Source organism: Amblyomma americanum, chromosome 1 (genome assembly GCF_052857255.1).
Source record: "Amblyomma americanum isolate KBUSLIRL-KWMA chromosome 1, ASM5285725v1, whole genome shotgun sequence".
In the NCBI taxonomy this organism is placed as follows: Eukaryota; Metazoa; Arthropoda; class Arachnida; order Ixodida; family Ixodidae; genus Amblyomma; species Amblyomma americanum.
The window spans coordinates 504,333,880-504,348,307 of NC_135497.1; the positions used below are offsets into that span (position 1 = coordinate 504,333,880).

General features: G+C 47.1%; 1 protein-coding gene across 1 annotated transcript; it reads left to right on the forward strand.

The window, feature by feature from the left end:
• The first annotated feature begins 2,380 nt into the window (after positions 1 to 2,380).
• Positions 2,381 to 13,836, forward strand: LOC144128137 (uncharacterized). Its single transcript, XM_077661233.1, has 3 exons — positions 2,381 to 2,801; positions 4,666 to 4,880; positions 12,784 to 13,836. Exons 1-3 carry the CDS (start codon positions 2,381 to 2,383, stop codon positions 13,474 to 13,476), a joined length of 1,329 nt encoding a protein of 442 aa, XP_077517359.1. The 3' UTR covers positions 13,477 to 13,836.
• Positions 13,837 to 14,428: the final 592 nt, after the last annotated feature.

The window sequence follows — 14,428 nt, forward strand, 5'->3', positions numbered from 1 at the left end:
GAGCCACGTCGTGTCGCAGGCGCGCACCAATCTTATCTATAAATTGCTACCCATTATAACACTTTATGGCTCTCTCCTTTACCTTCCGTTCCGGGGAAAGTGCTGCAGGCTAGGGTATTTTGCATCAAACTAACCTCTCTGTCTTAGGTGTCGTAAACCTTTTTCTGATCACAGTAAAATTGGGTGTGTGAAAAGCTGAACATTGAACTTCATGGCTACTTATGTTGAATAGCCGGCGACTCGAAGGAGTTGGATCAGGTTGAACGCTTCGATGTGTATGTAAACACCTGTGTAAACTGTGAATTTATAGCTTCTTCTTAGCCTGGGCTACAGGCAGCACTGATGCATGTGCTTCAGCCAGTTTTCAGTTTTTTTTATGTCGCAACCTGCGGCCCTTATTGTGCCCCAGAGCGAATGTCGTATATAACATTTCTGAAACGAGTGAGCTTGATAACACAGCTTCCACCATACTTTTGTAGGCAATTTTTACCTTCCGTAAACGTCATTTTACCACTACTTTTCTTGCATCATCTCAACACGTATAGAATAGCAAATATGGGATTCCCTGACGTTTCTGGTACTCAGCAGGGTGAGTTGTTGGGCTAGTTGGTGTTCGGATTTTACAGGCATATTTTTAGCGCAAAGGACGGGACGAGAGACAGACAAGACGAGCACGGGCGCTACTGACAACTGCTTTATTGAAGAAAGATCGAGGCATAATAAAGCAGTTGTCAGTAGCGGCCGTGCTCGTCTTGTCTGTCTCTCGTCCCGTCCTTTGCGCTAAAAATATGCCTGTAAAATTTCTGGTACTCACCTGCAACCGTTCTAGCATATCTACGAAATTTTTTGTATGTCTATGTATAAATAGCAGCGGGTATTTTTCTTGAAAAGCTTATTAGTTTGCTTCAGGACACACTCAGTTTGGGCGGAAGGAAAAAGCATCTGCATAAACAACAAATGACGAATGGTGCCTGAAAAGATTAAGAGTTTGCGCTGAATACTTTCTTTGCTTTCGTCACTCTTTCGTATCTGTTATTTTCGCTGCAGGCACTGACGATTCGGCATCAGTACCGGTGCTCCGACAAAGAAGTCCCTTGACGGGTTTTCTGACAGCCAGCGAGGAACAGCTCTTTCCTTGTACGTCTTGGATATTATGAAAAGGCTCCTGCGCAACGAAGCCGGAACAAAAGAAAACTATGCACCATAACAGCTGTGTGCTCAGTAGTTTAGATCTAACTGGTTAGCAGCACCTGATGATACGTTGTAGGCAGCAATGTTCAGTTCACAGCCTAGGTTATAAGTTGGCAAATGAAGTTATGTGCAGAACGTGGTTCTAGCTAGCAACCCATCAAAACATCACCTTTCGTAATAATGAAGACGTCCTAAAGAAGAATCCTACGGAGCCCAAAACCATATAACGCTAGACGAGAGAGAGTTGCTATGCGAGCGCAAAAGCAGATACCGCGCGAACTGCCACTTGCTAAGGGCAATCACTGAGGTGACCAACGCCGACGCGGGGCGGCCCCATGGCAAGAGCTTGAAACTTTCTCTTTTTGGATTGGCTTGGTGTCCCGCTAAGGCGGTAGACTTGAAAACAATAAATCAAGGTTTCTGCCATAGCAAAGCTCGCGCCGCTTAGTCGCAACAGCGAAAAGACGGAAAGACACAGAGGGTTCAAAAAATGCCGACTATATGAACGGTTTACGATATGTAGGACCTCCTAATAAAACACTTTTGTGAACTACTTGAAGGTAGAATCAGGCAATGAAACTTTGGGACTGCATATTAAAACGAGTAACACGATCAAATACTTTGATGTTCACAAATCCAAATTTTTGGCCATTTTTCGCTATTTGAAAGCCGCATCTCCTGTTTAAAGAATTAAGCTACCAAGAGGTCTGGGAGAAGAAGTAGATCGAGAAACAATAAACTAACAACCGATTTTATTGGAATGCGGTCCGCTGCTTGGTTCTTCCCTTGGAGGAAGTAACCGCTTAATGATTTCAGTCGTTTGCACAATGTTACATTCCCTGTTTCCCTCCTTCGTCTCATTAGTCGGCCATTCTTCCTTTCCAAGTTGCTCTTGTTCAATGCAGTGCAAACTGGCTCAAGAGTCTTCAGGCCAAACAGCTTCCATGCGAGCATTATATTAAGGTCCAGAAAATTTTGATGAGGACGATGGTTTTTTTTTTAACTAATAGGTATTTAGATCCTACTGGACTGCATATGGGTACCACGAAACCGGTGAAAATGAAGCCATTAGCCTGAGGTCTTTTGACCGAACATCTACCCATTTCCTTACTTTTCCATATACCTCCCTAACATATGGCGTCTGCAACTCTCAGTGAGCGTCAGCAGCGACACAGATCAACCGTTGAACATGGGTGGAAGATTGAAACGATGGCTTCGGGACGCCGTTTGGCCAGACCTCCTGGGCTATAACCCGACCATTTGCGGAGGGGTGCTCGAAGACTTCAGCGCCGCCGAATACCACGGCGGCACCTTGCGTACGGAGGAGCTGGCACCGCGTCCTCAGACGTCTTCCTACGGCGGCTGCACCAGAGATGACGTCAACAGAGCCGACGATGCGAATCGTGCGAGCACTGAGGCCTTTGAGACCCCCCTCCTGGACGATATATACTGCCGAAGAAGCGATGCCACTGAGGACGGCACGGATGAGACCGAAGTCGTAGAGGGCAACTGGGCTGACTTGGATGAATCGCGGCCTCAGCGCCTGGAGTGGCAGCCTTCCCATCACCACCAGCGCGACGAGAGAAGACGCTCCGGGTTAGCAGACTGGGGTAAACAACTTTTGTTCGTTAGCTGATTTAATTTTAGCTAGATGATCTTCTAGCATCAGGAAAACGTTACGCTGTTGTACTTAGGCAAATAATTTAGAAGTGTGCAGGTAATTAAACACAAAGGAAATCAAACGAATCTTCATGTTCTGCCGCACTCTATGCCTGGTGTTGTTGCTTCCCTGATCCCCTCAGTCCAACTTCCTTAGCTCACTGAAACAGTTCAACAACATACCTTGTAATACATGCAAACTTCGTACATCCTGAATGAAATGTTCTATAAGCGGATAATGCTATTTGATGCCAAAGAGGTAGTTAAATAAAATGCGACTTTTTACGTCGTCATCTTTGTGAGGGACTTTCTTGGTGCTGAAGAACGACACCTTTTTGGTGTGGCCTTTGGTTATGCGTATTAACAAAAGTTTCTTCACTGGAGACTAGTGTTAATCGTGCACGTTGTTAGCCAAAAATAGGTCACATATGATTTCGAATGTTCCCTGCTGAGATTCTACCATTTTCAGTCAGTTTAACGAGGCATCCTTATGGGCTTTAGGGTTACGGGGGAGGGCGGGGGGAGTAGTGTGCCAGGATTTGCCAGCTGAGACAATGCGATCGGGATGAGTTTAAGAGCGATCGCAGTTGTGACAGTTTGAGACAGTTTTAACGCTATAACGTTAAGGTTCCCGCTCTGCAGAAAATCTGGCGTCGCCCTCGGTACCCTCGTCGGTACCCTCGTGTGAGGAGAAAATCCCCGCATAAGCAACCTAGGGGGCACCCTAGATCACGTGACGTTATGCAGCCATCACAACCTGACCTTAAGATTGTGAGCAAACTCCCCACTGTGGCAGGTGGCAGTTATTGGAGATTGCTCGGGAAGGCCAACCCGGGCCGCACAACCCTACCGGTGGCAGCACCTGCCATCCCGGGGCACTAGCGCATTGCTTAACCGCTATACCACTGCGCCAGGAGGAGTACGAGGACTCCCAGCGATCTATGAATGTAAATTAGAGAACGACCAATTGCGCATATATGAGTATTAACCCATTAACGATATCGCGTCATGCCCAAACGGCAGTTTCAGAGCGCTAGCGCTGAACCTCTCACTCACTGATTTCTCCGACCTTTGCTCGAAGTTGAACAAACCTCAACGACTTGTGCTGGCGCACCTGTATCACATTTATCCTAAACAAGATAAAACGTCCAATTATTTTCCCAATTATAAGAAGACACATAGCCTATCGCGGACGTTGAGCGAGGGGCTCCGGAATAAGTTAAATCACATGGGTTTTCTTGACGCGCACTGACATCGCACATCACGCAGACACATTTTCCATTTCTCCTCCTGTCTACAGATGCGGCCGCTGCGGCCATAATTACACCAAGGCTCTCAGGCTCAGTAACCGTGGGCGATAATCATTGAGTTCGGCCAGTAAAGTTCGCCGCGGTTATTGAAGATGTTCGCCTGAGTTTGCCGATAACGGGTGCTAAAAGCATTTCGTCCTTAACTGAATCATCTTCAAATATTACGAAAGGCATTGGTTTCGAGACTCTAGAGTTGAGCATCTGTCGGATTAAAATGTGACTTCATGCGCGCTGGCCCACTGAAGGAAGTTTTTCGTCTATTTTGCTTTGCCCATTTAACAATTTAAAATATTAATTTGTATCATTACGCATCAGTTTTTGTTTTATTATCCAAGTGAATAGTAACGAGTAATAGCTCGGTAACTGAAATCTACTCCAACGTTGGCTGTCAACAATGTGTAACTGTTTTGTGAACTCAGGGTGTTCCCGATACACTCTCGCAGAGTTGTCGCATGTGAACAACAGCGGTCTCTCGGAGGACACTGCCTACTTGGCTTTGCCTGAGAACAAGTGCCCATCGGAAGAGGTTCTCGGTGCCTGTTCATTCGACCAGCACCAACAAAACGCTTGGTGCGCCGCGGCAGCTGCTGTCGCCCCGTGCTTCGTATCGCCGGTAGAGCCGCTTCGGGCACCCCGTCATTCGCAGGACGTGTTCGAGCAGCTGCTGAAGGCCTGCAGGCAGCCGGAGGCTGTCGCCTTCTCCGAGATCCTGCAGGAACTGTGAGTTGGTTAAGAGGGCAAAGGGCTTGAAGAAGTTCGGGCAGTCGCCCTTTTTTGAGACAGCTAAGAGTGCACACACAGAGACACAAAGTCGACACAACCGGGAATGAGTAGCGATTGTACAAACCAGACACATCCGTATGGGTACAGATGCATAATAAACCGAAAGAAACAATATTTAAAGCTAAGTGATAACATCAGTTTCATTAAGCGCATGCGCAAGATGTACCAGGGCTGAAGGATCAAGTGTGAAAATCGCAGCGCGTGTTGCGGCCAGGAAAGACCCCAAAGACACAAGATTGTTTGAGGCTGCTCGTATAGAACCTAGCTTACTTTCCAGTAGTAATAACTACAGCGGAGGTGGTCCCTGCTTTTTTGTTTGCGATACATGCTTCTCAAACTGTCTGTCGAGTGATCATCCATACAGTGGCCGCAGCAAGAAGGGTTGCTGTTCTATCTTTAAGAGCATGAAATGCTTTTAGCTATGCCTTGCTGCCATCCTCCCTTCCACTTTCCGTTGAAAGTTTGTCCCTAATATGTCGTCATAATCTCTTGTGAAGAATGCATTGAAAACTATACGCTATAGTAAAACGGATTAGATTCAGTCAGGTCCCTCATGTTGGAAATGTCGAAAGTCTAAACTCAAAACAAAAACTAGTTCAGCAATGTAAAAAAATGTTCCTGATGATCGCATTCGTCTGCTCTTTCTAACGATACGTTCAAAAGCAACCAAGTTTTTGAGGTACTTTTTCTTTGTTAGGTTTGGCATTAGTTTTCGCGCTCTAGTGAAACGTCGTGTGCTGTAGCGAAACTTAGTGTGCTGCGGCACAACAAAGCAATGACTTATGCCCGCAACTGAACCGTTTGAGACTACGATAGAAACAGAAACGTATTTCGGACGTTAACTTGGCCATAATCGCTTAAACCACTTTCTTTATTATGGGTGGTTCTTGCATGTAAACATGTGGCGGAGCAAAAGGTTTTCATTATTTATATTTCAGACACCGCAAACATTTACATTAATGGGACACTAAAAAGGGATACTAATCCAGGCTGGATTGATAACTTTGGGGTTTGCTGATAAGTCATGTTACAACTCATAATCTTTGTAAACCAAAAAATTGAGTAAAAATGAGGTGCACGTGGGGCTGCTACTTAAATGTTTGAGCAGCGGCGACGAGTGACGTATTCGTGAACTTTTTGAGAACAACACTATTTCGCCGTCTCGATGGGGAATTACCGTCGAAATACGATAGAAGCAGCGCGGTGAGCTTAACCGGCCGTACGAAGAGTCTCGTAATCAAAACAACACAAAAAGATGACGGAGAGAAAGGTTAATCGCAAACACGAGCGCTGAGTCTTTCGCTTCATATTCTGTGCACTCGGACAGCGAGTAGCCGTTTACGCAGCAAGTTCAGAACCACTCCCTCTCAACGCATTCGCGCTGTGTGTGCTAGACACGCGGCCTGCGAAGCGGTTTGATTCCCCCTTCATCCGCCGAACTGGCTACTTTGCATAGGCTGCTGGCGTTATGAAATTCCAGAGTTTGTTTATTTTTTTACCTTTAGTACGTGCTCATGCTTTTACGGGCATGCCATATGCACATCAACCGCGTGTGAAGCGCTACACAAGTGTGTGGACTTCCACGTTTTCTGCGCAGTGGAAAAGCGGATATGCTTTTAGATGTGCTGAAAAATACGCGAGAAGCACCATATGCATGCACCATCACCTCTTATTTGGCTCATTAAAGAAAAAAGTTTTCCAGTGCTGGTTATCATGTAGTACGCAGTACTGTGAGACGCCGGCACGCAAGTCAGGATTTTCCGCGTGAGAAACGTTGAACCAGCTGACGCGTGTTCGTCATGATTGTGCGTTAATCCCCTTCCGACCGCTACAGCCAGCAGGCGGCAGACTGCAGTGGGGCGCTGCGTACCGTGGTTTGTTTTCGCTTACAACTGACAGGAACCAATTCACAGACGTAAAAGTCACAACTTCCACAGCAAGTGAATCACAAGCGTTCTGTGCAATCATACTGCATAGTTATTCAACAAGCATGCAACCATCGACAGTACTGTGCGCTGCTTGATGGGAAATACGCGTGCAATGTTTCACTCAGAAGTGATGTTGAATAAAATACGTTAGAGCACGGCTGCTGCTCGCATGTTGTTGAGTATCCCTCGAAGATTTCGTGTGCACTTCACGACCGCGAACAATGCACCCAAGACCACATGCTCGCGTTATTCTCGCCGATGTACACATGCATCAGCACGATCAGCAGTTTGTTCTGCAGTCTCCGGCTGCTCTCGGTAACTTCATGTAATTTTCTTTCGCAGCAACGGAGCCTATTTCTACCGTATGCGCACGTCGCATCGTGACGCAGACGCACGTGATGCAGCGAAGAGCCCCATCGAAATAGTTCGGGGAGGGGGGGGGGGGGGGGGGTGGCGAAGGTGGCCTGCAATCCCACTTTGCCGCAGATGAATTTTTGAGTTTTCGATTTCCGGCCGCGTTTCCGGTCTTTAGAGGACGGCATAAAAATAACTTCTTGGCAGTTTCTTTTTGGAGGTGCTTCGAACGTGGAGGTGTTTCGGAATTTTCATTTGCTGTTTTCTCAGCAACGCAGACACCTTTCGCGATAGAAAAGTCATCGGTAGCGTTCCCGGGGAATTATCTATCCTCTTGCATAGTTTGAGTTTTTCAGTTAGCGTCCCTCTCAGCTTGATATATCATAAGCTGAAAGCGTGGCATAGTTCATGCGCATACTGCTGCCGCCAAATGATAGGAGCCAGCGAAACTCGCGCTTGAAGAGTGGTGGCGGAAATTCAAGAAACCCTTGATTGGACTACGTTTTATTCTCAGTGAAGTTAGGGCACGACTAGCGTCATAGCCACCAATGTTCAACAACTATTTATCTGACCACCAGCTACAAATCAAACTGCTTACAGATGGCAAATTGGGCGAATTGGAAAAATTATTTTGGCAGCGCAGCGACAGCAAAACAAAAGCACAAATTGTGTTCATGATTACATCACTTTTCTCGTCTAACCGTTTTGGTGTCGTTATGAAATGAAGCTACTTTGAAGAATAAATAACCAGCTAAATCAGCCCCTCACCATTTGAGCGGCACGAGTAGAGAAACACTCCATGCCTGCTGATTGCGCGCCTAGGTTAACAATCCTGACAACCATCAATGTGGACCCAAATTTCCTCAGACGAGCTGAAGTAGGTTAACAACTGCTCCTGAGTAACTAGAAAGTTTGCGAGTGCTCCTACACGAGATAGCACTTCATGCTTTAGCTGGGTGATGAGGTGGAGCAAATTCTTTATACAGATAGGCCGGGTTTCAAGGAAGATAAAAGTTTCTCGTGATAATGTATGTCTGACGCTTTCCTGATGCCAGCATTCCTTGTGAACTTAAGGGATTCTACAGAAAAGCTTTGGCTTACTGCATATAGACTGAGCCAGAAATGAGCAGTATTAGGCGGGGTTCCTTGTGCGGGGAAGTTACTTCTTCGAGAGCCCAAAGTGTCGGCTCAGCTCTGAATAAGTCTTCATCGAATTGTAGAAAATCAAAAATCGGACGATCACTCGCGATCGTTAACTTATTGCATAATTATGCCGCTGCACACGATGCCAGTTTTGTATATTAACTCACAACCGGCAGCACCAGAATAGGAAGGAAAAGCAGTTGACATTAGCGAACCTCCACCCGAATTCTTAATAAACACCATATTCTTCGCGCTTAGTAACTGCCCTTGATGACAGAAAACCTTGGCTTTCGCACACAAGGCCACCGAGACGGGTGATGTCACGGGTACGAGCAAGTGCCGGAGAAATCTAACGGCCGGGCTGCTTTAATCATTCGATCTCTAATTGGCTGAATCCAGCTCTGGCTTCCTCTATTGCCACCTGAATGATATCTTGAGTATATTGGCTTCGTACCTTTGGCAGGTCATGGCGCTAGCTTCCGCGAAAGTTTGCTCTGTATGAAGGACGAAGATATATGCCTTGGTGCCACTGTGCAGCGGTGTTGAGACCTGCGTGAAGCTCCACGAGAGCGAGCACGCTGACATCTTCCGTGTGTCCGGTGTCCGCTGTGCACCGATGGTGCTCAAGGTCTTCGACTGTAGCTACATCGCGCGCCACGTGCGGTGCCTCTGCAACGAGATAAACACCAGCTGGTGAGTCTATAGGGCTGCCCGACCGAAATGTGGCCCTTTGTGTGCCAGCTAGGATTACAATACAAGCTTCAACAAGGGGTCAGAGGAAAACAGCCCGCTGACCTGTGCTGTGGCAAGACGAGGGGTCTTCGCCAACGGCAACTCGTCCAGTCGAAACGTTGTTCAGTCTACTCTTTTGTCGCCGTGTGCTGACCTTTTTGTGTTCTCAAGAATCTACTCTTCCCTGCTATTTTCCCCGTGGGATAAACCTAACCGGCCGAATAAAGTAATTTCAGAAAGTGGTCGATGTCTTGCACGCATAATTTCTCTTATGTTGGTCACCGAAGTTGACCTCTTCGATTCCGACAAATAGAGGTGCAGCTTAGCGCCTTACGGCAGTGTCACTTTCCTTTAGAATGCCTCAAGCGGATTCAGAATTTTTCAAAATCAAAGGGGGATCCAGAATTTATTCAAAATATGTGGAGTTCAAATTTATATCACGCTCAATCCACATGAAAGAGCGTGCACTGAACGAGGACTACCGCGCTCTACGTCACCAACTTGTTAAGTTGTCCAGAAACTGCCGAGAGCTTGAGAGCTTTCATAAAAGGAGCACTAAATAAGACACCGTGAAGATTCTCTTAGCGGCTGTCACATCGGTTAAAGCTCTGTCAGAGGCTTCACATTTTAGCGCCGGTGATGCACTTGCCACTGCATTTAGTAGGAAAAGGCAGGAAAAAATAATGAAGCTCAAGGAGCAAAACATGTCGAATCCCACTGTCGGTGTGAAAAAAATTGAAGGTGCACTTATGTTTTCTCATCTTTCGAGTACCGTTGCCTTCTCTGTTACTTAATATTGTAATAATCATTGATATTACTTATTTAATTACGTAATTGCTCGGTCAAATAAATAATACTGTACAATTAACAATTACTTGGTTAAAATTTTAAAAATAGGAATAACTCAATTAATCGATCAATGTAATACATATTTATTGCATACCTTCAATATTAATTACTTCTAATATTAATCGATTACTTGATTATTATTTTATTGTTTTCTCAATTCTCTAGTGATTACTTCTAATCCACCAATATCATGAATTACTCGGATTATTTACCTAATTATATGAATTCTTATTTAAATGGTTTTTAGTTAGTAATTCTACCACTTATACCTTCCATGAAATTCTTATTAATCCTTACAAATCATAATTGCACTCTTACCGGATGATCGACATTTCATGAAGACACGCTGTGTCCACAGCCCGTGGTGACAAATTCTGTACACGCCACTCATGAGGCAAGAAATACTTTCGCATTAATACTTCGTTAGTCGTGATAAAGCTGCGCATTCGAGGCAGTCATGCGAAGGAGGACGCAGCTATCAATGTATTTCACGTTCCGTTTAGGTGCGTATTTCGCGGTCTTCCTGAAATAATGACAACACTCCTGCATGTCAGTCTCAAAGTGCTAGCAGAGCCTTAAGGGCGGCGGCACTCACCGGACTGGTAAGGCCAGTGGTGTATTGGCCATTTTCACAACATCGACGCCGAGATGTAGTCAATGATGGATATGCACGCGGAACCACATCGTTTGATCAGCTCCTTCAGTCCGTCGCCGGCGCATTCTCATGCTGTTGTCATGAGTTTTGCTGTAAAGTATAACGTTTAAGCGCTGTTGCATAGATGTCTCCACGACAACGAATAGATATGCCGCTAAGTGCCGTTGCGATTCATCTGGTGTCATTACACCGAGAGCGTGGGAAGGTGATGGTTCCACCATGACAGCACAGTTCTTGTTCGGTACTGAGCCCTTATCTCTAAGCTGTTTATGTGGCTGCTGTAGAATGGCTTGTGTAGTAAATATGAGTCACTATTTTTAACGAGCATCTCTGAGTATTCCTGACTAACGGGCGCATTTCAAGTGCGAGGAGTTTTGCACACGACTCATTCTGCAAAGGCAAGCGTTATTTAGGGACTCGTGTATCGCGATATTGTGCTCTGTTATCAAGGAAAGCGGGTGCGGGGAGCGGATCTCTTCGCGCGATGCGGTTTTAAATCCTCCTCCTGGCTGTGACGCTTTCTACTTATTTTTTGAGTAGGGTGTGGCATGAGTGAACACAAAGCGCCTCAACGAAATCCCTGTGCTTTAGCGTAAGAAATTTCCACGCAAAGTGTAGTACTGTTCTCACTATAGCGACTTACATTTCTGACTAGCAGCCAGTAAACGTCTGGTCCAAGCAGAGCATTGCGGCAGTTATAGCCAAAAATATTAAGCCATCGAGACATCTATATACTTGGCCAATGACGGTAGGCCTTGCGGATGCGTACTTCGGATCCGTTTTGCGCGCGAAAGTCGATTTTTCTTTTCAGCGGCCTTTCAGCGCAGCAAAAGCCGATGCATCCCTCACCATGGCAGCTATGCAAGAATTTAATGAAAGGCTCATTAATGAAGTTCAAAAGTAAAAGGTGCTGTGGGATATGTCCTACACGCACTATACGTCACAAGAGCGTCGGAATGTCGCCTGGCGCCTCATCGCAGCGTCCCTCGGGCGCGCTTTTCTGCGTCACGTGACTTTGTGTAGTCGACTAAAAATAAAATTACCAAAATATATTTTTTTAATGTTTTTATTGTGTTTTATCTTGTATGAAGCCTTAAGAGCGTTGTTCTACGCGTTAATTAACGCAATCGAGCAGCGCTGAAAACGCGCCGCTAGCCGACGCCGAGTCCCGTCGCTTCGTGCGGTTTGCGCCAGCGGCATCGATGGGCGACGGCGGCGTCATCCCGCGACGTATCGCGGAGTATCGCCTCAGGCGGTTACCGCTTGAACCCTTACGTCGATAACAGCAGATAGCAACTGCTGCACTGTGTTAAGGCTCGCGTGTCATCGCCTTCCTGTGTCGGCTGTCCACAAGGAAGCAATTTTCTTTGGCTAATCAGCTTACTATCGAGCTATACTTCTTTTCTTTTTGTCCTGTTTCGTGTTTGCAAAGTCGGCCCTCGCGCTGCATTCGGGTTATTACGATAGAAAGTGGAACTGTGGCTGTTTTGCCGACGGCGCAAACCCGCGGCCTATGAAACGTGGTCGAGCTCTACAGTCGACCGCCGGGATTGAAATTTCCTTTCGAGGAAGATACCGAAACGGTCTTGAAGTATTGTTAACGAAAGCTATCTGTGGTTTCACGAGCCGTGCGCCAATTTTAGTTCCTTCATCTTTTTTAAAGGCAAGAGGGGTTCAAAAATATGTTTGCACGCAATGCAAATATTCAAGTGGCAGCTGAGAACTGCTGTCGGTAGGCTCTATGCATGTTTTACTACGCCTATTACTCGTAAGACGCATCTTTATCTGTAACCCGTCGCGGTGGCTCAGTGGTTATGGCTCTGGGCTGCCGACCCGTATGACGCGCAGTCGATGCTGGCCGCGGCGGGCACATTTCGATGGAGGCGAAAAGCTGGAGGCCCATGTACTGTGCAATGTCAGTGCATGTCAAAGAACACCGGGTGGTAGAAATTACCGGAGCCCTCCACTGCGGCGTCCTTCATAGCCTGCGTCACTTTGGATTGCTAAACCCGATAAAACCAACCAAACCAAACACCTTTATCTGTGAAAAGGTTAGCTCTTTTTTTGATCTATTATTAGGCTGAACGAGATCGACTAGAACCATTGCGTCCTCACGCTCGGATGGCGGCACTGCTCCAAGTATCGCTGTTGCCCACATTCATGCCGTTCCCCTGCGCAGGAATTGCAGGCCCAAGATTTCGGACATCGGTACACCGTGCGGGGATACGACTCCTTCGTCGACTGCCGCCGGCTCACTTTCCTTGATCCACTGCCCAAAGCGCGGGTGTGTTGCTTGTGCCACGACGTGCTGCCGGTCCAGTATCTTGCTCCGTGCGGCAATGCCGTATGCGCCAGCTGCCTGGACGTTTCCATCAAAGAGGCCCCCGCCAAGTGCAGGGAAAGACGGGAAGGCACTTCGCCCGAAGGCCATGCCAAGTTCAGCATGCGTGGCGTCACGAGACTTGACTTCAACGCCAAGGACCTGGGAACTCTGCGCGTCTACTGCCCTAACATCTGGTACGGCTGCACGCAGAGCAGTGAGCTTCGGCACCTTGAGGAGCACTACTTGAAGAACTGTCCTCACCACCCGAAGATGTGCTTCCACTGCCGACGGGAGGACATCCCGCCTGGTGACTTCGTCCCGCACATCTACAGCTGCAAAAGACGCCAAGAGGAAGCAAGAAGCGTCGACCGCCAAAGCCCCCCTGTCCAGCAGTCGCTGTCCGAATCACCTGCGAGTCAGACTGAAGACGAGCACTTGTGCGCTACGCAGGCCCTTCTCGCCGAGGTCACTGAGCGTGGTGGAGAGGTGCATCCTGAGCCGGTGGAACACCTGAATCAACTGGCCGCAGACATCAAAAGAGCTCCCTGAGGTCTCCGGGACTCGTGAAGGCGCTACCGTAGGCACGCTGTCCGAGGGTCCTGCAAGTCCCAACGAAGTCTCTACCAGAGGCGAGCGCCCCTTGGAGGACCTGTTTGTGGGGAAGCAACAGCGTTGATCGGCCGGGGCTTCTTCGACCGTCGGCGTCTACTGCGCTCTCTGAAGTACGCCTGTCTTCGTTTGCTTCGACTACTCGCCCGAGACTTCCAACGCAGAAACGTCCGAGGCTCACGCGCCTTCAGTGTTGAATCACTGAGAGCACTTTTAGCGCCCTTTCGCCATTCTTTTCATTTTCAAAACTGCGCCATTGCATTCTGTTTTTATTGTAAGTATTACCCGAAAACTTCCAAATCTTTCGATACGTTACTGGTGCTTAAAAACGAACTATTCTCTTCGAGATGATACGTGATATAAGGAATTTGCATTCCAATGTCTATTGGTTATGCGATTAAACTACATCATTAATTGAAATTTAAAAAATCTTAATGGTTGCAGTTCTTTTCCCTGTGTAATAAGTTTACCTCCAATGTCCGTACTATATATTCTTAACAAAAGCGTGTGATCATTACATCCGTAAATAGGCTGTTACGTGCACAAGCTCGTGACAAAAACTTCTGAAGCGAAGAAAGTGTACTGTAATTAAGGTTTATTTCCAGTAACGTCCCACGCATGCGCATAGCACCTTCGCCACCGTTTTCGATTAAAACTACGTTAAAAAATGGCTCATGAGTTAGCTGCAACACACGTGTTCGGAAAATAGCCTTTCTTCTACCAAGCGCACGACGGACTGTCGAAAAAGAGACGCTCGGCATTGCGCCTACTACCGTCATTACCGCTTATTGTTTGTTGACAAGAGGAGAACTGCCCCGTGGGTCGCCACGGATCTGGTGTCCAGTTACGTCGTACGTTCGCTCCGTGAGGTTCGCCTCTGGGCCGAATTAGG

What these genes read in the sequence shown, in the direction of transcription:
- LOC144128137 (XM_077661233.1), top strand. Translation starts at nt 2,381, where the DNA reads ATGGGTGGAAGATTGAAACGATGGCTTCGGGACGCCGTTTGGCCAGAC. An exon ending in CTCCGGGTTAGCAGACTGGG is followed by an intron (nt 2,802 to 4,665) that starts GTAAACAACTTT and finishes GCTTTGCCTGAG; the next exon opens with AACAAGTGCCCATCGGAAGA. An exon ending in TCCGAGATCCTGCAGGAACT is followed by an intron (nt 4,881 to 12,783) that starts GTGAGTTGGTTA and finishes TCCCCTGCGCAG; the next exon opens with GAATTGCAGGCCCAAGATTT.